This window comes from Canis lupus, chromosome 1, assembly GCF_003254725.2.
Source record: "Canis lupus dingo isolate Sandy chromosome 1, ASM325472v2, whole genome shotgun sequence".
NCBI classification, from domain to species: domain Eukaryota; kingdom Metazoa; phylum Chordata; class Mammalia; order Carnivora; family Canidae; genus Canis; species Canis lupus.
The window spans coordinates 24,438,787-24,464,008 of NC_064243.1; the positions used below are offsets into that span (position 1 = coordinate 24,438,787).

The 25,222-nt window shown below is 52.1% G+C and overlaps 1 protein-coding gene across 16 annotated transcripts in view; it reads right to left on the minus strand.

Moving 5' to 3' along the window:
* The window catches only part of LDLRAD4 (low density lipoprotein receptor class A domain containing 4), a 383,881-nt gene that overhangs the window by 15,927 nt on the left and 342,732 nt on the right, over nucleotides 1-25,222 (minus strand). For all 16 annotated transcript variants that reach the window (XM_035705274.2, XM_025422272.3, XM_049112818.1 and 13 more), the window contains one exon: nucleotides 1,325-1,476. In XM_035705274.2, coding sequence (XP_035561167.1) covers nucleotides 1,325-1,426 — 102 coding nt within the window. In that variant the 5' untranslated portion in view covers nucleotides 1,427-1,476. The remainder of the gene's footprint in view (nucleotides 1-1,324; nucleotides 1,477-25,222) is intronic.

The following is a 25,222-nucleotide window of genomic DNA, read 5'->3' on the forward strand; positions in this document are numbered from 1 at the left end:
GAGGGCACCAGGGCTGCTGTCCCCTGCGTCCCGCAGGCTGGCCGTCGGCGTCCAGCATGTGCCCAGGGCCCAGCGAGCGGTGGCCCGGCGCTTCCTGCATGGCTGCGAGTCTTGCCGCGACCGTGACCCTGTGTCCTCTCCTCGCGGCAGGGGCCAGGGACTTGGGGCCCCCTCGCAGCAGCAGAAGCCGCCTTGCCCGACAGGGCGGAATCCACCGGGCTGGTGCCAAACCGCGGGGACGACAGCGGCCTGGGCCCCGGGGCACCGCCCTGTGAGATGGAAGTCGTCCCCGCAGGGCGGAGGGGGCTCCTGGGCCACCTGGGGATCCAGGGAGTGGCAGGCAGGGGCAGCGGGAACCAGGGGAAGCAGAGGGACAAAGGACATCTTCCCCAGCGCTGCTCCCACAGGCCCACGGCACCTGGCCTCCCCTCCGTGGGCCCGACAGGGGTGCTGAGGAGCCCTGGCCCTGCCCCACCCACCAGCGGCCATGGAGCACCCGGCACAGCAGCTCCCCGGGGACGGCAGAGCCACCGGAGGGGTCACGGAGCCACCGTGCGGCCCTAGTCTAGGCCCTGGCCTCTCGAGGGCCCGGGGTCCGGGGCCCAGCAGCCGCCACAGCAGCACCCGCACCCCCATCAGGGCCTCCGGGAGCCCGGGGTCGGACACCCAGGGACCTCGAGGCCACCGTGCCTCTCTTGCCCCCTCTTGCCTGCCACCGAACAGAGAACCCGTGGTCACCTTCCCAAGCCTGGCCCGCCGCCACCGGGACCCAGACTGTCAGAGCGGCTGGGACAGAAGGCGCCGGGGCCTCTGGTCTCCTGGTCACACACCCCAGTGCCGTGTGACCCGGTGCGTGCTTGAGCTTCCAGAGCAGCTCACGCGGGGCCTGGGCAGCTTGGACCCACCACGGGCAGTGCAGAGTCCCCACGCGGCCTGCTCCAGCCCGGCGTCCCTGCCCAGTCCCCACAGCGCCGGGGCACCCAGGCCGCTCACAGTACAGTGTCTGCGTGACAGCGCGGGGGACGTGGCGGAAGAAGCCAGACCCAGACGGGCACCTGCTGCGGGGCTCTGGGTCACGAGCAGGCGCGGGCCATCTGTGTGGCCGCCTCGTGGGCGCAGGCCTCGGGGCCCCGGTGGGTCCGGGTGCGGGTCGTCTCTGGCTCCCTGGGTACGGGTTACACGGGTGTGCTCGGTTCTGGGGGTCCCCTGAGCTGGACGCTCGGGATGCTGGGGACACTCGGGCTTTCCCTGAAGCCTGGGGACCTTCCGTGGGGTTTCCAGGACCCACGGAGCCAGGGGCCTGACTCAAGGGCTGCCCACTCACCGGCTGCAGCCCGTCCTCCTGCCTCCGGCTCCCCGGGCGGTTGATGAAGGACCGCGTGGAGCCCTTGTAGTGGTTCAGCAGGCAGACGATGACCACGACCATCACCGTGACCACCACGACGACGACGATGATCTGTGCAAACTCCAGCTCGGCTGCGGTGGAAAGGGAGAGCAGTTACCGCGTGCCCCGGGCGCCAGGGCTCCGGGAACAGGCCGCCGGGCCTGCAGGGCCCCATCCTCTCCGCCCCACGGGGCTGCCCTTCTCCCCGGGCCTGTGCAGGGCCGCCCCGGCCGGGACCTCGGGAAGCAGGGGCCACACACGGTCCGACCCACCTGCTCGGTGCACCCCGTGCCCAGTGGGGCCTGAGGTGGGGGTGCTGGCGCCCGAGCCTCAGCGCTGAGGGGTGCACGGGGTGCACCTACACAGGGACCTGCGCGGCCTGAGGTGTGCCCCGCACTGGCTGGCTGCAGCCCGGGCTGCCTGAAGGGGGGGGCTTGAAGGGAGCTGCTTGAGAGCTCTGCACCTGCCGGGCACGGGGGGTGGCGCCCTGGGGTGCTTGGGTGCCTGGCGGGGTGGGGAGGGGCCGCGTGCAAGCTGTGCTTCTGCAGGGGTGCCCGGGGCGCTCAGGTGCCTGGGGTGATGGGGAGGCTGGGGGGCCCCGTGCAGCTCTGCACCTGCCAGGCGGCTGTGCCAAAGCGAGTCCGCTCTCCCAGGTGAGGACTCCGGGACCCGAACCATCTACGGTGAGACACACTGTGCAAACCACATCCAGGGGCCACACAGACCCTGTGACGGGAAGGGCGCTGACCACGAGCTCCGCCCCCTGACCTCGAGGCCAAGCCTTTGGAGGGAATCTCGGAGGCGCGCTGCGCGGTGTGCAAGCCCCCACGTACCCCGCTCCCAGGCCGGTGCCCTACAGCTGCTCCCGGCCCCTGTGCCCCGTGGGGGTGGCCCTGCACCTGCTCCTGGCCTGTGGGCCCCGCAGGGACAGCCTTGCATCTGCTCCCGGCCCCTGCGCCCCGCGGGAACGGCCCTGCACCTGCTCCTGGCCCCTGAGCCCCGTGGGGATGGCCCTGTACCTGCTCCTGGCCCCTGGGCCCTGCGGGGACGGCCCTGCACCTGGTCCCGGCCCGTGGGCCCTGCGGGGATGGCTCTACACCTGGTCTCGGCCCGTGGGCCCCATGGGGACGGTGAGGCTCGGCGGCGAGGCCAGCCCCATGGCCTGCACCTCCTGCTCCTGAGCTGCCACTCAGGGCTCTGCTGGGCGCTGCCCACCCTTGTGCGGGGCCCCCACGCGGGGCGGTGTAGGGACAGCGGGGCCCCAGGGGATGGTGACGACGGCAGCACCACCTGGGCGGGCGCAGGGACACTCGGGCTCACGACGAGGCCACCAATGGGTGCGCTGTTGGCGGGTCCCTGCCTGGAACCTGCGGCACACACATGCACAGACCCATGTGTACGCACCTGCAGACGCGCGGGCACACGTGTGCTCATGCAGACAAGATGCGCACGTGGGTATGCACACGCGGGCACAGCACACACGCACACGCTCCTGCTGGGGGCCCAGCTGATGGCCAGCACACGGGTTCTCTCTGTGCACTCACGTGCAGCGCAGTGCAGGAGGGGACCGGGTGGCACGTCTCCCCAGGGCCTGCCCTGTGAGCACCCGCCACCCATACCCCAGAAACGCAGTGGCTACAGCTGGCACTGCCCTCTGCCCTCGCCTTCGGCCCACACCTACCCAGGGCACAAAGGCAGACAGACAGGCTTGCAGGCCTGGCCAGACCACACCTGCCACGGGGCCTACGAGTGTGACCGGCCCAGATGTGCGCCCTGCAGAATGGGGAGCCCAGCCTGGGGCAGGGAGCTGCTGAGCCCATGTGAGCAGCAGTGGAGGCCGGGGCCTTGCCGGGCACAGCCCTCCCCGTGGGCACAGCCGGGTGAGGAGGCTCGCGGCCCTGGCCCGGGCAGTTCCGGAGGCTGGCCGTCAGCAAGGCCTGGGGTCTGCGCCCCGTTCACCCCCACCGGCCCGGCTGCCACCGTCTGGGCAACCCCAAGGCCTGCGGCCGGACATCAGGTCACATCATGCCCTAGGACTGACCAACGTCAGTCCTAGAGGCTTTTCTCAAGAAAGTTTCACTGCTCTATGGACACGGGAAGAGAGGAGAGTGATGGGTATAGCGAGGGCCCCGCACAGGCTCCGCGAGTCAGTTCTTCACTTGGAGGACGTCTTTCTTTCTTTCTTTTTTTTATTTTAATTTTTAAAAAGATTTCATTTATTTATTCATGACAGACACACAGAGAGAGGCAGAGACCCAGGCAGAGGGAGAAGCAGGCTCCCTGCAGGGAGCCCGACGCAGGACTTGATCCTGGGACCCCGGGGTCACGCCCTGGGCTGAAGGTGGTGCCAAACCACTGGGCCATCGGAGCTGCCAGAGGACATCTTCCTAAGTTCCTCTTTTCCTGCCTATAGAAGCCATGCAGGCACCTATTGGCAGCAACTCAGTCAAATGATATTTCCCATAATCCTGTGAGCACTTGGGGTATATCTGTGTTTCATCTGGAAAGGATTTTTACTATAAAAATAACGAAGACTCCCTTAAAATGTGAATGATACACAAGAAAATAGTGCAGTCCACCCGCTGTATCTGTGCATTTGCCTGTTGAATAATTTATTTATTTATATTTATTTATTTATTATTTATATTTATTTATTAATAATTTATTAATATTTATTTATTTATTTATTTATTTATTTATTTATTTATTTATTTATTTTGGCTTTCTTCTTTTAATGAACAGAATCATTGTACAAATACATTGTTCTGGTTTTTTCCCCACTTACTATATCCCAGACATTTTTTAAACAAGAATACATTAAAAACCAGCCATTCTTTTTATGGTGTCTGTCTATTCCAAAAGACCGATGTACTGGAATTTAATATTCTCCAAGTGATAGACGTTTGGGTATTTTTCCCTTTTTCTTTCCTAGTATGACCGAAAGATTGCGTGTCCATGTGTATGTTTGTGTGTGAAAATGAGTGTTGACCTACATTTTAAGTATCCCTATAGGAAAGATTCCTAAAATTGGAATTAATGGGTCGAGGATATTTCCTGTTAAATGCTGATGGCTCCTGACACTCCGCCTTGTGAAAGGCATCTTGCCCGCCCCCCCCAGCTCATCAACACTGAATACTCACCCTTTTCATTTGCACTAATCTGACAGGCAAGAGTATGCACCTTGATTTAATTTGTATTTCCCCAATTACTAATAATTTTAGATCCTTCCTTATGGTTATTGGCAATTTATGTTCTTCTTTAATCCATGATTCAATTAGTTCATATTAGCTTATTTGTAATTTTCTCACTTATTGGTAAGCAGCCAGCAGCCTTTATGTATTATGACCACAAAGCTCTGCCTATTACATGTGTCGCAAGTATTTTCTCGTCTGTCACTAACTTTGCTGTTTCTCTATAAAAGATATATATCTTAAAAAAAAGATATAAATCTTTATGTCATGAAAATTACCTTTTTTTTTTTCTTTTATGGCTCCTAAGCTTCCTGTTTGATTAGGAAGGTCTTCTCTAATATTCTAAAAATGTTTTTTCTAGGATTTTTATACATTGCATTTTTATATTTAGATCTTTATTCACTCTAGATTTGTTTTTTTTTTGGGGGGGGTCGGAATCAGAATCTTCTGATCTAACATTACATTAAAAAGTTGATCACTACTGGGCGTTATGCTATATGTTGGCAAATTGAACTCCAATAAAAAAAAATTTTAAAAAAAGTTGATCACAAACAAAGATAAGAAAGATCTCGGGATCCCTGGGTGGCTCAGAGGTTTAGCACCGCCTTCAGCCCATGGTGTGACCCCAGGGTCCCGGGATCGAGTCCCACGTCGGGCTCCCTGCAGGGAGCCTGCTTCTCCCTCTGGTGTGTCTGTTCCTCTCTCTGTGTCTCATGAATAAATAAATAAAATTTAAAAAAAAAGAATAAGAAAGATCTCAGTTGTGAGAAAGCGTATGGAATCTTTCTTTTCAAGGGGACTCCCTGCTCCAAGGTTGCACATCCTCAGCTTTGTCACTGTGGCAGGTGCAGGCCTACTCGGGCGCCGATGCCTGGAAAAGCCCACCCCACCGTGTTGCACGTCCACACCTCCCCCCTCGGCCCCACACTCCTGCTTTGCTTATATGCAACTCTCCAGGGTTTTGGTCTCCAGACCTCTCAATACTCTTAAAAGCTACTGGTTACCCCCAAAAGGGTTTTATTTGTATGGATGACATCTATGGATATTTGCCATATTTACAATTAATACTGAAAAACTCTTAAATTTATTCATGAAAAAATAAACTCCTATGTTAACATATGTAAGAATCATACATGCTATTTTTTAAAAAGAAAAATTCAGTGACGAGAGCGGCATTGCTCTACACCTCTGCACATCTCTTACACGTAAGCCTTAGTAAAAGACAGCTGGAGTCTCCCCTCTGCTTCACCTACGTCTGTTGTGACACGTTGGTTAGGTTGGGGCACGCGACGGCGATCTGGCTTTACTGGCCACTGGGGACTGGGGTTGTGGAGACCCCCCAGAGAGCCCGGAGCCAGGATTTGAGACGTGGTCGGAACGGCTCCTGGGCCACCGTCCTGAGTTTTCCAGCACAGGTGTAGCTGCAGCAGGTGCACCGATGCAACACGGGACCCGCAGAGCCCGGGGATCCTGGGCTCCCAAGTGGTGCCAGGTCGTCTGGGGGGGGGGGCAAGGGCACCGGCCGGCAGGGCCTGGGCTCCCGTGTCCCCCACTGAGGCAACCAGCTGGCCCGTAGTGCAGCTGGCCAGTCCGGGCGACAGGGGCCCGTCGGTGCTCTGCGGCTGCAGCTGTTCCTGGGCGGGCTGGCCCAGCCCGGAGGCCACCGTCCTCACACGCGCGGCCTGCTCCCAGCCAGGAGCCGCTGGGCCCAGCTGCAGTCTTGGGGTGTCTGTGCTGCCCCCTGTGAAGCCCCGGGTGGAGGGACACCGTGGGCTCAGGCCGAGCCCCACTGCACGCGGCCTCTGGGTGAAGGCCATCGGTGCAAACAGGCGGCCACGGAGGGTAAGCACAGCCCACTTCCCCCCCGAGGGGTCCGGCGCGAGCTGGGGGTCAACAGGGAGTGCTCTTGGGGACAAGCAGGGGACGCCCAGGCCGCAGGGCAGCTCCCCCTCCAGACCGGGGCTGCAGGGGCGCCTCCCCTCACAGCTGCTCTCCCACAGCCGCGCGCACCCCCACGGGGACCTCCGCGGCAACACCCTCCCGAAAGGTGAAGTGCACGGTGGGACGCACGGGGACAGTGACAGTGACGTGTCCCTCCTTCCCACCCACCAGCTCGCTCCCGCAGGCAGGCTCTCAGAGGCGGCTGCGCCCCCAGGTGTCTCGCTGTCCCCAGACATGGCTTCGTGGCCCGGGCCTGATTCCACGCCCTCTTCGAGGAGGTGCCGCCAGGACAGGGCAGGGACACTCTGCGCGGGAGCAAACCCCACTTTCTCACTTGCCGTGCGAGTGTCAGGGAGACTCAGCACACTGTTCTTCGGGTGCCCGGTGTCCAGAGCGCCGTACCCCTGATCTCGACCTTTCTGGGCTTTGGGGCCCACAGTTCCCTGTACTGCTGTCGGGGCGCTCGTCATTTCTCGCTGAAACCACCGTCCCTCCAAGGTGGCAGCTCCTGGCACAAGCTCCCCATGCGCGAGTGCGTGCACCGCCCTCCCGGCACATCACTGGTTCCCCTGCTCTGTGCACCAAGCCCGGGCCGAGGATGCGGAGCCAGGTATGCCAGGTACGCAGAGCAGCAGAGGGTCCCGAAAGGCCTGTTCTTCGGACGCCACCTCTTGAGTCGCGGCGGGGAGCCACCTGGTGCCGCGGAACCACAGGCTCGGCACCAAGGGAGGCGACGCGGGGCCGCCGGGGCCCTGCTGCCCCTGCCTCTGTCCCCAGGGAGGCTGTGTCCTGACGGCAGGGGGTGCAGCCCTGCACAGACAGGCAAGGGGCCTGTGCCTTTGGTTTCGGGACTGGGGGTGGAAAGAGGAGGCTAAGGAGAGGTGAATTCTGGAAGAACTATTAAAAAGAGAAAAATCTAAAAAAAAATCTACAGGAACAGCAGAGTTCTGAGAAAATAATAGGAGATTTCAGGGTTTCCAAAATTCCATGTGCCCAATTTGGACCCTGAGCACAGCCCACTGGGCAGTTTCCCTGGATTCCTATGGATACTGGCACCAACAGAGTAATGACAGAAAGCAACCCATGCAAGGAAGTAATTTTAGGCCAAAGTCAAATTTTCACATTCCCCCTTCTTTCATGGGGCTCTAGTTCATGATGCTCTCCTGGATGAGTCACTGCCATCCAGACACCAGAAACTTCATAATACATTTAGCCTAAAGCTTACAGGAAGACCTCACAGCACCTCATTTCATCACCATGAAACAATGACAGTGATGCTGGCGATGATGGCATCTCTTTATTTTTATAGAAATATCCCCACGGAACTCCAGGCTGCTCAGTGGACAATGATGGGATCAGAAGAAGTTGTGTGAGGCCTGGTGGCCCATTCTCTGGTTCGGGGAAGAGCTGGGCTGACTCACACTAGAGGCCTGAGCGTCCGTGATTTTTTAATTTAATTTAATTTAATTTAATTTAATTTTATTTTATTTTATTTTGTTTTTTTGTTATTTTATTTTAGTTTATATATTTTATTTTATTTTGTTTTATTTTATTTTATTTTATTTCATTTTATTTTATTTTGTTTTGTATTTTATTTTATATTTTATTTTCTTTTATATTTTATTTCATTTTATTTTATTTTATTTTTATTTTATTTTATTTTATTTTATTTATTTTATTTTTTATTGGAGTTCAATTTGCCAACATATAGCATAACACTCCGTGCTTTTTTTTTTTTTTTTCTTTTTCCCCATTGGTGCTATTTTTAAGGACTCCAGGGAAGCGTGGCCCTACCATCCTGCTAGGACACTCACTTCTATTCGTGGGATGGTCAACACCATCTTCCACTTGCTCTCTCCTCCATTAATGTATCATCCTTCACAGGAGTCCTACTTTCTTTCTTTCTCTCTCTCTTTTTTTTTAAAGATTTTATTTATTTATTCATGAGAGACACAGAGAGAGAGGCAGAGACGCAGGCAGAGGGAGAAGCAGGCTCCATGCTGGGAGCCTGACGTGGGACTCGATCTCGGGTCTCCAGGATCACACCCTGGGCCGGAGGCAGCGCCAAACCACTGAGCCCCCCGGGCTGCCCAGAGTCCTACTTTCTAAATGTCTGATCTTAAGGCTCCGGGCCCTCGGAGACCCTGCGCATGAGGCGAGGTGGGGGCAAGGCCAGGGCCTCTCTTCAGCCCCCTCCTTGCACCCAGCCAAGGAAACCCCAGGCAGCCAAGCCCTGCAGAGCACGGTGATGTCACGGGAAGGATAGCCATCCCCCCCGCCACGGATGCTTCCTCTTGCACCCTAACCAGCGACGGCACCCCCAAGTGCAACAATCCACCGGGAAAGCCAAGAGCGCGGCTCGCTGCCACCCAGCCTTGCCCGGGCAGCCCCCTCCAGGGACTTGGCCGAGGTCCCCACCGTGGCTCTGGCGCCTGCGGGCGCGCGTCTGCCCTTCCTTGCTCTCCGTCTTCCTGGGCAGAGGGGCTTGGTGAGAAGCCACAGCCTTGGGGTGTCTTACTCTGCATTTATGGCTGTGGGACACCTTGAAGGTGCCCAATGTTCCTACAGGCTGCGTCCTTTCCCCGGTCCCACAGAGCCCGAGCGGGGGGGGAGCGGGGGGAGCGGGCAGGGCGGCAGTTGGAATTGACATCGACCGTGATTGCTTCAAGTTTGGGGACCGTTAGCTTAAAAAATATGCTTGGAGGCTTTAACGGCTCTTTAACGGCTGAACGAAAACCCACACTCACTAAACACTGTGGCCGAGGGGGGGAATCCAGCCTGTGTTACGTGAATGACTTCACAGCTTGGAGCTCAGAAGGCAAGAGAGCGAGAGGGGCCTCAGCACGACTGGATTCCGTGCCTTGAACTTCCTTGTCCTCGGATGGACTGGCTGTTGGTATCTGACCTATAACAAGAGGAACGAAAGAAGAGGAGGAGAACCACCCCACAGAAATTTGCCGACTCGGGGTCACCCAAGCTTTATCGTCCTTAAGAAGCTCTTCCCCGAGGGCAGCCCGGGGGGCTCAGCCATTTAGCGCCGCCTTCAGCCCAGGGCCTGATCCTGGGGTCCCGGGATCGAGTCCCGCATCGGGCTCCCTGCATGGGGCCTGCTTCTCCCTCTGCCTGGGTCTCTGCCTCTCTCTGTGTCTCTCATGAATAAATAAATAAAATTTAAAAAAAAAAAAAAAGAAAGAAATCTGTACAAGGAAGGGTCCCAGCTCCCTAATGTGCTTTCAACGGTGTCCGGCACGGAACCATATTCCAGCAAACCCTACTGAGGACCTCAGTGACGACATCCCGCCCAAGGTTTTCCTAAAAATCATTCGACTGTTATTGTTCTAGGCAGTGTGAGCAGTCACTGGAGAAAAGAACCTCGTAAAAAAAAAAAAAGAGAAAAAAAGAAAGAACCTCGTGGTTGCCCTACGTCACCTGTTTACAGGCTCCTCCTATTTATATAAAGTGTTTTGCATGATACGGAAGGTGGGGAGTGGCACTTAGGATGTGTAGGGGGAGAGAGGAAAGTGGAGCGAGTCGGGTGGCACCGGGCCCCCGTGGGCGAGCCGTGGCCCACTCCCGCCTTTGACCGCAGCTGCGGCCAGGCCTTGAAGGACGCCGGGAGCCGTGACTGGCTGACACCGAGTCCCCAGGATGCAGGCCTGCGGGTCCATGTGGCTACAGTGACATCTCTCTAAATCACGAGGGTTCAAGCGTTCATCCAGTACGACTTTCCGCCTTGCATTCCGGAATCTAGAGTCTCACGGTCTCTTCAGAGAGAAATCTGGCTAAATATGTCCTCATCCAACATGATTGACAGGATTTTCTGAAAACATAGCAGAGGAGTAAGAGCAATTGCAAACCTTTTAAAAGTCTATCCCTCTGCTAGGTTATAAATGGAAAAAAATACATGCATAAACCCATAATTCCCTCCGTAGGATTCATTTAAAATCCACCCCCGTCCCGCCCCCACATTATCAATTTAGGAATATGTCTCAGAAAAATATACGGCTGCATGGGTACCGTCTCCTCCGCATTTTCGAGCCATGGCTCCTGGAGGCGCCATGGCCCGCGGTCCCGGAGGTCTGCGGTCCCGGAGGTCTGCTGTTACGGGGCTGGGATCCGAGCAGCAACCCAGGAAGCCACCCGCATCCTGAGAAACATGTCTTGTCTTGCAAATGCTGTTTTCAATGACTCAGGGTGAGGAAAAAAAAAGGTCCCCACGAGTGTAGCCGTGGGCAACAGGGGTTCGGGGGTGTGGGGAGGCGGGCTCAGGTGCCACACGGCCGAAAACATGAGACCATGAAGCAACAAGGCCGGTGTCCACGTGCTTGGTGGGCAGCGGGAGGGGATGACGAGACGACAAAGGGGCGCGGGGCCCAACACCCCTCCCACGGGGAGTCGTGTCCTGGGTGTCCTCCAGCGGCTGGCCCTTCCCAGGGCGCGAGGTCCCGGGAAGAGTGTCTACGCCTCTCAGCTGCGGGCTCGGACCGACTCCGAGGACCCCCGCGGCCCCGACAGCCGTGTCAGCTGCAGCTCGGGTACCTTGGCTCCAGGACGGCTCTGTCTCGGGCCTCCCCCAGGGTGCTGGCGTTGGGGCGGCCGCTGCACATGACGAGGGGGTCCCACTGGGCCGCGGCCCCCAGCTCAGAGCCCCTGGCGGGGTGCGCCTCCCCACCGGTGCGACACTCCGGGCCGGGGCTTTGGCCGTGGGCCATGGCCACCAAGTGTCGGCCGCCACCTCGAGAGGCCAGGGCCTGTGGCAGGAAGCCGCGGACGGCCCAGGGTCTCAGGTCCTGAGGGTGGCCAGGCCAGGACCCTGGACAGCGACACGGGGCGTCCCGAAGCCCGAGGTCCTTGCTGGGTGCACTCCGGGCAGCAGGGTCCCGGGGGCCCGAGGTCCTTGCCGGATGCACTCCAGACAGCAGGGTCCCGGGGGCCCCAAGGTCCTTGCCGGGTGCACTCCGGGCAGCAGGGTCCCGGGGGCCCGAGGTCCTTGCCGGATGCACTCCAGACAGCAGGGTCCCGGGGGCCCCAAGGTCCTTGCCGGGTGCACTCCGGGCAGCAGGGTCCCCGGGGGCCCAGGGGTCCTTGCCGGGTGCACTCCGGGCAGCAGGGTCCCCGGAGGCCCCGAGGTCCTTGCCGGGTGCACTCCAGACAGCAGGGTCCCGGGGCCCGAGGCCCACGCGGTGCTCAGGCGAGCGGCCAGCCTCTTGGGGGCTTGGAGGCACGGCCGTGTGACAGCACGCAGGCAGGCCACGTGGCGGCGGGCACCTTTCACAGGCACCACGGGCCCGCAGGGAGGGCACAGGCCCGGGCAGTGGCGCCGCCAGCCCCGCTCGGCGCCCAGGGCAGCCGGGGTTTCTCCTGACTTAGGACCAGCGGCGGGGACACGCGGGCCTCGCCGGAGCCGTGGCGGCAGGAGGAGCTGTGGGAGCAAAGCCAGCAGCGGCCCCCTCGGCCCCGCATGTCACCTGGGCCCCAGCCAGGTCCCGGGCCTCACATCTCCACCAGGTCCTCAGCTTGGCCATAACTTGTCACATTTCATGTTTTAATCACTGGGGGGTGGCGGCAGGACGGGAACAAAAGAATCATCAAGAAGGTTTTTCAGAGATTTCCCGGGGAGAAGGGAAGTGGGAATTTCAGCAAGAGTCAACAGTCGCGCGCATTTGCACGTGCCGAGCAACACAGCCTGATTTTCCTTGAGCCGCGTCCAGATTTAAAGCAGGACTCTCCTTTCTTGTTCTGCTTGTCCCCAACTCGCCCCCGAGTCACATGCTGGGTGGGGCAGAGGGCGGGCTTGGGACGCTGGGCTGGGGTGTGGTCTCCAGGGCGGGGAGGCTCGGACACCCGCTTCCACCGGGCGCTGCGGACCCTGCTCCCGGCCCCGCCTCGCCATCCGGGCGGCGCTTCCTGCTTGGCTTAGGCAGGGAGACCGGGGCGCGGAGAGGCGAGGCCTTCAATGGGGATGTCCACGAGCCTGCATGTCGCTGCCAGGCACGTCGTCTCTGGAAGCCAGGGGTCGGCTCAATGTCACGAGAGCATCGGTCACCATCGGGAGGGCTGGATCTGCGCTTTGCTCCTGGCCTCGCTTGCGCTTCGAAATGGTTGCAAACAGTCCGTCTGGCAAATACCCGTGTCCCCATCTCCTGTACGGAAGGCGCCCTGTTGCCCCCTCCGCAGCCGCTGGGGACACACCTGGGCCGCTGGGCCACTCCCTCGTCACTGGCCGTGTGGCCGCGCGGGGCTGGGGGGGGGTGTCACTCTTAATTATGCTTCTTGTTCATTCTGTTTAAGTGTTTTCCATGTTTAATCCACTTAAAAATCACTTTAAAAGCCTCTGACCTTACGGATGAGCTTGTTCTCAAAATATTGCCCGAACGGCAGGCCGCAAGCGGAGCGTGGGGTGGGCCGCGGCCTGTGGCACCAGCAGGCCGCCAGCCTCGGGGTGCACCCAGGGCCGTCAGGGCCCAGCCACCCGGCGGCACCGTAATTTTGTTCCAGCCTTGAGGGGGGCCTTGAGGAAGAAAGGCCGGCGGCACACGAGGGGTCCCAGAAGGCCGGGGCTCGCGGCCCGTGAACGCCTCAGTCTCGGGCCCTGATGGCACGTGGCCACGCGGCCTCCCGACTGGGCGAGCGAGAGGTCTCTCCCTTTAACTCAGAGGAAACGGCGGTGCTCGGTGCTCGCAGCAGACGGGTGGGGGGGCGTGGGCCGGAGGGCGGGTGGGGGCCTGACAGCTGCTGAACATAGCCCCGAGGGGGGAAGAGGAAGCGTCTGAGCAGTTGCATTTAGGAACCTCCCCTCCCGCCTCGTCTTTAAATATGCATCTCAGAGTGGGTGCCCAGGGCTACCTGCCTTTGCTGGGAGCCAGGAAAAGTCCCCGCGCTGTGGGCGCTCTCCTGCGTACCCGAGGCCCTGGCAGGGTGCAAGAAAGGCCACTACCACAGACATCTCCGGCAACCCCGACCCGACGGCCTCGCTCTCCGTGGGCCCACCCTGCTGGCCTCTAGAGCTTTCCTCCAGAGACGTCTCTGTTTCACCAACTGGCCTGACGGATACTCACGGAGCGGCTGCCGCCCTCTGGAGGAAACCCTGGCCCCTCGACGGAACTGGACAGTCAAGCGCTCGCTGCACGGCTCCACCTGCCTTGGGTGCTGTGGGGGCAGCTGCTTCTGTAAGGGACGGACCAGGCCCCAGACAGGCTTCCAGCCAGGTGGAACGGGACAGGCTGTGGCGACTGGGAGCATCTGCGACTTGAGGGGCCCAAAGAGGCAGCCCCGGGGCCAGCGTCCTGGCTTAGGGGCTACTCAGGGCTCGTCAGCTTCAGAAAATACTTCAGGGAGCTACAGGGGTGTTCCGCTCCCCCAAACTCTTGCCCCATCACATGTTAGTAGCCTGGGTTAGTGTCCTGCCTGGCCGCGTCCCTGGAGTTAATCACCCGGGGCCCCTTAGTCACGCCCCGCTGGCTCTCCCTACTGTGCTCCCACCCTCAACAGGTATCCCCACACACAACAGAAATTTTAACAGGTAAGTATATTTGGGGAGTCAGTAATACTTTTGTAATGGTTGTACAGCAGAAAATGAGCATTTATAAACATCTCCAGAGATCTCCCGGAAGGTTCCAGAAAATGAGCATTTATAAGCATCTCCAGAGATCTCCCGGAAGGTTCCAGAAAATGAGCATTTATAAGCATCTCCAGAGATCTCCCGGAAGGTTCCAGAAAATGAGCATTTATAAACATCTCCAGAGATCTCCCGGAAGGTTCCAGGCACTTGCAGGTGCTGTATATCTTTTACCTTCATGCCAACCCTGGGAAGCAATTTGCTTATAGAAAAGCCGAGGCTCAGAGGGGGTGAGGGCTTTGTCCAAGGTCAAGTGGCTGCTAAGACGCAAGCTGGGGGCCGCGCGGCCAGGACGCTGGGCAGCCTCGCTCACAAGTTCCTACCCACCCCGCCCAATATTCGGTTCAATATTGAAGCAGTGAATGTAGAATTACCCAGACTACAGTCACCTGAACTAACCAAAGTATGTCAGCAGATTGATACTTGGAGTTTTAGGGCCCGGCTGCCTGATCCCCTTTAGGCACTAACTTGCAAATTCCTGTTAAGGATTCTGCGACTCCACGTGTCGCCAGAGGCTCTTGGAACCATTTCATGAGTCTTGGACTGTTCATGTGACTCCTGCTAAGAATCAATGGCCCTGTCCACTACAAATTCCTATTCTTTGAGGTTTATAACTATGCTGTAAAAGTCTGCTCTGAGGTGAAGTTTTCCACATAAAAATTAAGTCCTGGAATTTGGCCTTTAGAACACAAAACAGCTCCTTTTCAGTTTGCTATGCTTAAAGTATGAATGAGTATTTTAAAAGAACGCGGACTACTGCAGACTCAGAGCACAGTAATGGTTTGATATCTGTGCACATTAGCTTATAGCGTGGAATCATTTACTGATGTATTGTTAGTGCTTAAAAAATTGCAATGGGGAGGGGAGGGATGCCTGGTGGCTCAGTCGGTTAAGCAACAGATTCCTGATTTCAGCTCAAGTCATGATCTCAGGGTCGTGAGATCAAGCCTCACGTTGGGCTCCATGCTGGGCGTGGAGCCTACTTTAGATTTTCTCTCCCTCTCCCTCTGCACCCCGACCCCTTTCTAATTCATGCTCTCTCTCTGTCTTTAAAAAAAAAAAAAAAGGCAACAGTGAAGTTTTTATGCGGAAATACGAACACTCTGCATATGCTCCAACCAAATATATTTCTTAATTCCACCTAAAAGCTAGAAGGCTGAATAACTTTACAACTCATCCTATTTCTGGCCAGATCATGAAAAATAAGCTCAAGGGACGCTTGGGTGGCTCAGCAATTAAGGGCTCAGGGCCTGATCCCGGGGTCCTGGGACCAAGTCCCACGTCGGGCTCCTTGCGTGGAGCCTGCTTCTCCCTCTGCCTGTATCTCTGCCTCTCTCTCTGGGTCTCTCGTGAAAAAATAAATAAAATCTTAAAAAAAAAAAAAAGAAAAAGAAGCTCAAGATATTTATAGCTCAAATCTTAGATACTACAATTCCACTCCTAGTTCTTAATCCCATAAAAACGTTAACCCCTTGGAGATGGAAATGCCTTTTTCACCAGCACCACACTACAGGCAAACACTGTGCATTCTCCTACACATACAGCATACGGCACAATACATGGCACCATAGTGGTGTGTGCTATTGCTAAATTACTGAACAACGCTGGGATCAATCATTATTCTTGAGAATTCTAAAGCACCGGCCTTTTCGCAACCATAAGCATTGCTTGGACAATCTGAATCTGGAGGAGAGGTGCAGGCTATTGTCTCTGGAGGTCCTCTTTGTCTTGCTTATAAATTTCAGGATGTGTCTGAGCAGTTCCAAGATAGGTTTAGGTTCCTGGCTTTAGTGAAAGCATTAATTTCTTCAAAAGTTGAGGAAAAAGTCACAGCACATCCCAGAGTTTTAGTTACTGTTTTAAAGCATACACTAAGGCAAACAACTAGAAAAATCACAGGCTAAGAAGCCAAGTTAATCCAAAATCACCTCGGATCCCTATAACTCCACTCAGTTCTCATTCTTGACAGTCTACGACAAGCTTAGCATACATATGCTTTAAAAGCAAGAACCACTGTTCTCTGGTATCAGATGGTCTTTGAAAACACGAGATCCATCTTCATTTATGTCAGAGTTGAGCACTCATTACTTTACAAGTGAGGTGAGGAGACAGGGTACAGAGAAAGCCGGGAACTGTCCTTGAACATGACATCCCTGGTTCATCCCGAGCAAGAGCCAGAGGAAGAGTGGCAGAGTGGCAGCAAGGAGCACTTGAACGAATGAATGAACAAGTGAACAAGGGTCCTGTAGGAGGAGGGCTTCTTGACCTAAATAATCGCAATAACAGCTAATCCTTATATAGCACTTACTATGTGCCAGGCAGTGTTCCAAGCACTTTAACTCATTGACTTGATCTTTACAGGTACCAAATGAATACTGGTTATTTTCCCAATCTTACAGATGGGAAAACGGAGTCATACAGAAGTTACACCGAGCACTGTGCCCAACGCCACATAGCTGGTCAGCGGTGGTGGGAGGACTTGAGCCAGGAAGTCTCACTCCAGAATCTACTCTTAACCACTATCGGGCAAATCCTAGCTGTGGCAGGTCCAAAGTAGACCCCTGCACCAAATCCTGTCTTCAGAAGGACCTTGATGGATAAACCCCATTTAAAAGATTCAAGGAATGCCAAACTGTGGAAGGAGCCTCGGTGTCCATCGACAGATGATGGATAAATAAGTTGTGGTCTCTGTATACAGTGGGATATTCCTCAGCCATTAGAAATGACCAATGCCCACCATTTGCTTCGACGTGGATGGACCTGGAAGGTATTATGTTGAGTGAAGTAAGTCCATCGGAGAAGGACACACATTATATGGTCTCATTCATTTGGGGAATATAAAAAATAGTGAAAGGGAATAAAGGGGGAAGGAGAAAAAATGAGTGGGAAATATCAGGGAGGGAGACAGAACATGAGAGGCTCCTAACTCTGGGAAACGAACTAGGGGTGGTGGAAGGGGAGGTGGGTGGAGGGTGGGGGTGACTGGGTGACGGGCACTGAGGGGGCACTTGATGGGATGAGCACTGGGTGTTATTCTGTATGTTGGTAAGTTGAACACCAATAAAAAATAAATTTATAATTTAAAAAAAAATGATTCAAGGAATGAATTAATTCTCTGAGACCAAAGCTCTTGGAAGGGGTGATCAAACACAAAGACCATTTAACTCTACCGTCTGAGAAGGAAGTCTTCACATCTTGGGGAAGACACTGTTGGCACTGTTGGGCAATTTTTCCTTTAGGTTAAACTTAAACCTCTCCTGGTAAATTAAGGCTATTGTCTTTTGTCCCTTTCCTTTTATGGGGCTCTGAAAGGATGATTCTATACTGGTAGTATAACAAGGTAAATTAAAATAAATGTAAATATTTATAAATGAAAATCAGAGTTTTCCAGGAAAAAAAAAAAAGAAAGCATCCCATCCCCTTTTTTCTCTATCTCTAGTTTGTAATGTCCATAATCCTTTCTTTTCTTTCTAATTTAAATGTCCTCTCCATTGAAGCCTATTCTGATACTGAGAATTGTAATGTGCCTGAAGGTATGGTTCAGTTTAATATCTTATTCATTTATGAAATGAAAAAGTACTGAAACTAACAGATAATTCTTAAGCCCACTATGTCAGTCAGATTTCTTTGTTTAAAATGAGGGATCTTTCTACAAAGGCAATGAAATCACAACAAGGAAATGGGAAGAATTTAGGTGTGCACACGAGGCCCCTGATTAACCAGAGACAACGAAGATCAACTGGGCTTTGAGGACATCTTGCCACCATGAAACGGTCAGAAACCAAAAAAGGTCAGAGAAGCAGGCACTCAGGAGTCCCTTTCCTGTGGATCAGGTGGAATGTGGTCCTGTTTTCATTAAAAGTGACCTTCATCAAGTCTGTTATGCTCAGCAATAAACACCCAAATTAGTAAAGCAACAGAATACAATAAAATAGAGTGGCAATAATAGAAATGTTTGGAATTTTCATAGGACAAATGGTTTTCTGGTTGAAATTCAATCTTAGTTGTACAAATAAAACCAAATCTAAAAAAAAAAAAAAAAAAAAAAAAAAAACTTAAAGGCCCAGAAATGGTAATGTTGCAAATGCCTTTACAATTTTTTCCCTGTAATGAACCTTAAAGAAACACTTTCTAGAACTATTTACCATTTAACCCACTTAGAAATCTGGCCAAGGCTGGCTGCAGGGTGGAAATTTGGTCACACATACTCTTGTTGGTGAGTTTTGGTTGAAACAGATGAAACAGCAAGTGGGGAACTCTGGTCTGATTTCAGATAGTGGCTCTTAGTTCTCAGGCCATAGGTTCTCCATGCATTCTTTATGCCCAGAACACCTCGGCCTTAGCTCCTCCTGGTGGGGTCTAACTCTGGGCAGGAGACGAGTGTTTGGTGCCACCTCCGCTGTTGCCTGAGACTGCCCTCAGGAGGTTGGGGCAAGGGGAATCCTCATGTGTTCCCTCCCTTCACTGCTGGGACCACATCTCCGTGTTCTCAGTTCTTCAAGGCCCAACACCTCGGACTCCTCAAATATCCGCATTCCACTTGTACTAGGATTCACTTAATAGAAAATTATAACTAGGCTTTGAATTAATGCATTTGAAAAAATTTCAACCTCCCCTAGATAATTGTATCTATGACGTCATGGGTTTGGTATGCTTGGGATTTCTTTTCAAAGATTTTATTTATTTATTCGCGAGAAACAGAGAGACAGAGACACAGGCAGAAGGAGAAGCAGGCTTCTCTCGGACTAGACCCCAGACCAGGATCACATCCTGTGCTGAAGGCAGACGCTCAACCGCTGAGCCACACTGGCATCCCAATATGCTTGGGATTTTTTGTGAAGTAGATTATTAAAAATTTACAGCAAAATTAAATTTGAATACAACTTTTAATATTATTTATAAAATAAAAATTTCTTACCATTGCCCATTTAAGAAGAAAGGCCTGCTATATAATTTAGTTTCAGTGAATTATGAAAGGAAAACATGATTTATACACATATAATGCTTGAAACTGAACATATTTAAAATATACTATGGGAGATCCATGGGTGACTCAGTCAGTTAAGTGTCTACCTTCAGCTCAGGTCATGATCCCAGGTTCCTGGGCTAAAGCCCCGCACTGGGCTCCCTGCTCAGCAGAAAGTCTGCTTCCCCCTCGCCCTCTGACCCTCCCCCTTCCTCCCTTGAGCTTTCTCAAATAAATACATAAATAAAATCTTTAAGAAAAAAAGGAGCTCCATAGTCCCACTCTCCAGGAAAATAACCAATAAAGATTATTAAAAATTAACCATTTAAAGTTCTGAAAACTATCTCAAGTTGCATACAGCAAATTAAGAAATATTACGCAGCAAATTAAATCTAAAGCAAGAAGAAGGAGGGGAGAGGCACCTGGGTGGCTCGGTTGGTCAAGCGTCTGACTCTTGATTTTGGTTCAGGTCATGATCTCAGGGTCATGAGGCAGAGCCCTATATGGGGCTCCACACTCAGCACAGAGTCTGCTTGAGATTCTCTCTCTCCCTTTCCTTCTGCCCCTCCCCCTGCTCACATGCTCTCTCTCTCTAAATAAAAGAAATATTTTTTGAAAAAAGGAGGAGAATAATAAAGATTAGAGCAGAAAATAATGAAATACAAATAGAAGAATAGAGAAAATCAACAAAACCAAAATTTGGTTCTTTGAAAAGATCAACAAAATTGACAAAACATTAGTATACTGACAAAGAAAAAAAGAAAAAAAATGACTCAAGTTACTAAAATCAGGAAAAAAAGAGGCAATGTTAGCATTCCCATCTTATAAATATAAAAAGGATTATAATGAAGTAACATGCCAACAAATGAAATAACTTAGATATAATGGAAGAACCCCTAGGACGGCCCCTACTGCCAAAACGGATTCAAGAAAATCTGAATGGACTTATAACAAGACATTGAATTAGTAATTTTATAACTTTCCACAAAGAAAAGTCCAGGCCCAAATGGCTTTATTGGAAAATTTTACCAGACATTTAAAGAAGAATCAACTAATTCTTTACAAATTCTTCTAAAAAATAGAGAACATTTCCTAATTTATTCTATAAGGTAAATATTACCCAGATAACAAAACCAGATGAAGACATTACAAGGACAGAGAATAACAGATCAACGTCTCTTATGACATTAGATGAAAAGTCCTCAACGAGATACTAGCAAACCAAAATCCAGCAACTTATAAAATAGATTGTATATCCTGATGAACTGGGATTCATTCCAGGACTGCAAGGTTGGTTTAACATCCAAAAATCAATTAAAGTAATAGACCATATCAATAAAATAAAGGACAAAAACCTCATGATCATCTCAAAAGACACAAACAATGTGGTACTCAAATAATGTGGTACGGGCACAAGGCTAAGTATGATCGACGGAACGAACAGAGAGTCAGGAAATGACTTTCACATTTATAGTTGATTCATTTTTGACAGAAATGTGTGATCGTCGGGGAAGAAGAGTCTTTTCAACAAATGGTGATCGCACAACTGGATATCCATAAGCAATGAAGTGAAACTGGACCTATTTCTCCACCATACACAACAAATGAATTCAAAATGGATCTATATTATATATATTCCCCAAATGAATGAGACCATATAATGATAGTGAAAGGAAATAAAGGGGAAAGGAGAAAAAAATGAGTGGGAAATATCAGAAAGGGAGACAGAACATGAGAGACTCCTAACTCTGGGAAACGAACTGGGGATGGTGGAAGGGGAGGAGGGCGGGGGGTGGGGGTGACTGGGTGACAGGCACTGAGGGGGGCACTTGACGGGATGAGCACTGGGTGTTATTCTATATGTTGGCAAATTGAACACCAATAAAAAATAAATTCATAAAAAAATGGATCTAAATGTAAGAACTAAAACTATTATAAAATTCTTAGAAGAAAACTCTATAATCTTTATTATGCAAAGCCTTCTTAATGATTCCCTCAAAAGAACAAACAACAAAAGAAAAGTAGACATGGTGTCCTTGAACAAAATTAGAAACTTGTGCATCAAGGAAAAGTGAAAAGACAACCCACAGAATCAGGGAAAATTTCTACAAATCACATATCTCATTATATATTTAGAATATATAAAGAACTTTTACAGCTCAATAATAAGACAATCCAATTAAAAAATGAACAAAGGATCTAAATTAGACAATTTCCCAAAAAAGATATCCAAATGGCCAACAAGCACATGAAAAGATGTTCAGCATCATTAGCCATCAGGGAAATGCAGACCAACATTACAGTGAGATTCCACTTCACGCTCACCGGGATGACTATAATCAAAAAACTGGTAATAACAAGTACTGGTGAGAACATGGAGAAATGGAAACCTTCATATATCGTTGATGGGAATGTGAAATGGCGTAGCTGCCATGGAAAATGGCCTGGCAGTTCCTCAAAGTTAAACATATATTTACTATATGACCCAGCAATTCCACTCTGGGTATATAATGAGGAAAAAATGGAAACATATATCCACACAAAAACTTGTATAAATGTTCACAGCAGTAATATTCCTTATAGCCAAAAAGTAGAAACAGCTCAAATGCTCATCAACAGGAGAATGGCTACACAAAATGTGGATATCCACAGAATAAAGTACGATTCAGCCATAAGAAGAAATGAAGCACTGATACGGACTATCACGTGGATGAACCTTGAAAACATCACGCTAAATTGGAAGAAGCCTGTCACCAAAAACCACGTATTGTATCATTTAATTTATATGAAATGTCCAAAATGGGCAAATCTTTAGAGACAAAAAGTAGATCAGTGGTGAGCTGGGATCTTGGAAGAAAATGGGGATGCCCATTAATGGGTACGAAGCTACTTTCTGGAGTGACAAAAACCTATTGAATATGCTAAAAAATACTGAGGGGTGCCTGGCAGGCTCAGCTGGAGGGGCAGGCAACTCTTGATCTCAGGTTGTTAGTTCGAGCCCCACCCTGGGTACAGAGATTGCTTAAATAAATATATATTTTTTATTTTTATTTTATTATTTTATTTTTTATTTTTTTTAGATTTTATTTATTTATTCATAAGAGACAGAGAGAGAGAGAGAGAGGCAGAGACACAGGCAGAGGGAGAAGCAGGCTCCATGCAGGAAGCCCGACGTGGGACTCGATCCCAGGTCTCCAGGATCACGCCCTGGGCCGAAGGCGGGTGCTAAACCACTGAGCCCCCAAGACTGCCCTATATTTATATTTTTAGATACTGAAATGTATACTTCAAATGGGGAGGGGTTGTATGGTACGTGAATTATATATCAGTAAAGCCAGAATATTAAAAAAACTATGAAACACAATTGTTTAACGATTAACAGCGGCCTTTCCCAATGATGTTCATAATATTTGTATTTCCAGCTCTAATAATCAACGAGCTTGCTTCCACGATATCTGTTTTGTGCCACTGTTTTCAAGCACCTTTCCGGGTGTGAATGAGGCTTATTCTCGATAAACATAAACTTACCCAGGATATAATTATCAAACACGTGTTTCCTCTTTTTAACATTACGTTTTGAGAAACCAGAAACATCCATCAGAATAATGAAACCTAGAGATCTGAGCGAGACATTGAGATAAATTTGCAGAGTGATTAGAGTTTTTGAGTCTCTTTACTAGGATCTCAACATTTGTGTCTTCTCAGGTAACCAGTGGTTCACAACGGGAATAAATCAGGCGACAGTGCTTGGAACAAGCCCTCAGAATCCCTGCAGCGTCAGCTGACGGCGATGGGCAGAGGGACTGGGCCAGGAGCCGCCTCTTTAGGCCCAGTTCCCAGCAGGGGAGATCACGGGCATGCACGCTTCCACGTCGGGTGTATTACGCTCGTGCACATGTAAATGTGTACAAATGCTCAATGAAGATGCTGATGGAAAATCAAGATATAAAAATGTTCTGGAAGGAAAGAAAACTTTTAAAAGGCTGCCCAGTGTCCCCATCCCCCTGCTCGGCAGCATGTCCTCCTCCACTCTTAGGCCGCAGGCCAGACCAGGTGCCCGAGGCTTCCTGTGACGAAGGACCCCAGAGCACCTCGTAGGTAACCACGTCTGGCAAAGCATGGTGAGGAGGGAGGGAAATCCACACCCAGGTCAGCTTTTGAAACCTCCCAATCTTGCTCATAATGCAAGACTGCCCCCCTCCAGGGGCAATTCGAAATATTTGCATACTGTTATTTTGTAAATAGTACTTCACATATTTAAAAATACTTCTCCAGGTAGACTCTCCTTTAATGCAATCAAGTTTAGAAATGTGAATCGGATCATAAATCCTTAAGAGATTGCTAGGATCTGGGGCATGGGGGTGGCTCAGTCATCTAAATCCTGGTGTCAACTCCGGTTATGATCTCGGGGTGGTGAGATCAAGTCGTGAGTAGAGCCGCATGCTGGGCGGGACCTTCTCGGAGTTCTCTCTCCCTCTCTTTCTGCCCCTCCCCTGCTTGATCGCTCTGTCTCTTTCTCTAAAAAGGGGGGAAAAAAAAAAGCCTGAAGGGATCACAGCGCTCATGGTCCCACCTTGGAAAGGCCACACCTGCACTCTTCCTGGCATACGGCCTCCCGACTGCGGTTAAAGCCTAGCTGACCGCAGCACAGGGACCAGGTCTACAAGCAGCGGGGTGTCCTGTGGGCGCTGCCCCCGGGATCCCAGATCGGGCCCTCTCCACAGAGCCCGCGGCCGCCCTTCACTCCTCTAATCCTGATGTCACCCCTTCTGTGGCCTTCGGGGACAAGGGAGGCTGGGCTGCTCCTCGGGTCCGGGTCGCCTGCAACCAGCATTTAAAGCAATAGAATAGGACGGAAAATACCAGAGTGCACACCGCAGGGGCCAGCGGGGCAACAGAAGCCGGCTCCCCCAGGACACGGACACGCGACCCGGGGTGCTCTGCGCCCTGACCGCCGCCCTGCCTTTGCCCCAGGTTGATAGAAGATGCACTTGTCGCCGGAGCGCAGGCCAACAGCTTTGAAAAGCCCTGGTTGAAAAAGTGACTGACTATTCAAATATTTTATTTCTCCCCAACTAAATGAGGTGAATCCTCTTCCACAAGATGCCATACGCTTCCCCGGGAACGTGCTAGCAGGACGCCAGCGACGCACCTTCCGGGGCCGCGACTGTAATTCGGACTAAGCCAGACCCACAGCTGCCCGCAGATGGTGTGAGCCCGGAGTAGTCCCGTGGGCTTCCTTGGCCTCAGCTTTCTCATCTATAAAATTCATCATCGCCCCTAAATGCCCTAAGGGCGCCACAGAAACCCCAACAGGACGTGTAAGAGGCGTGTAAGGGGCAAGTGCCCTCCTTCGCAAGGGCAGCGGGGCTCCCCGGGGCTTGGCTGCTTGGTCCCGGTGCCGCTCTGCACGGCTCCTCGGGGCGGGGGCCCCAGCTGGCTGCACACTCAGCCGACGCCCGCACCTGGTCCTCATCTCAACACACTCAGAAGCCGGAGGGCACCCGGGTGGCCCAGCGGTTTAGCGCCACCTCCAGCCCGGGGTGTGACCCCAGGGTCCTGGGATCGAGTCCCGTGTCGGGCTCCCTGCATGGAGCCTGCTTCTCCCTCTGCCTGGGCCTCTGCATCTCTATGTGTCTCTCATGAATAAATAAATAAAATATTAAAAAAAAGAAAGCCTGAGAGGTGGGCTCAGGCACCTGTAATTTTTAAAATTTTTTAAAGCTCCCCAGGTGGCCTCAGTGTGCGGTCAGGATTAAGAATCACCGTCACAGACGGATTACTGCTGCATCTTCCTCATCTTAAGGACACACATTATATGGTCTCATTCATTTGGGGAATATAAAAAATAGTGAAAGGGAATAAAGGGGAAAGGAGAGAAAATGAGTGGGAAATATCAGAGAGGGAGACAGAACATGAGAGACGCCTAACTCTGGGAAACGAACTAGGGGTGGTAGAAAGGGAGGTGGGTGGGTGGGGGGTGGGGGTGACTGGGTGACGGGCACTGAGAGGGGCACTTGACGGGATGAGCACTGGGTGGACAAATTGAACACCAATAAAAAATAAATTTATATATATATATAAAAGAATTCCATCTGCTGTCTTCCTCTGTCCCTGTAGCC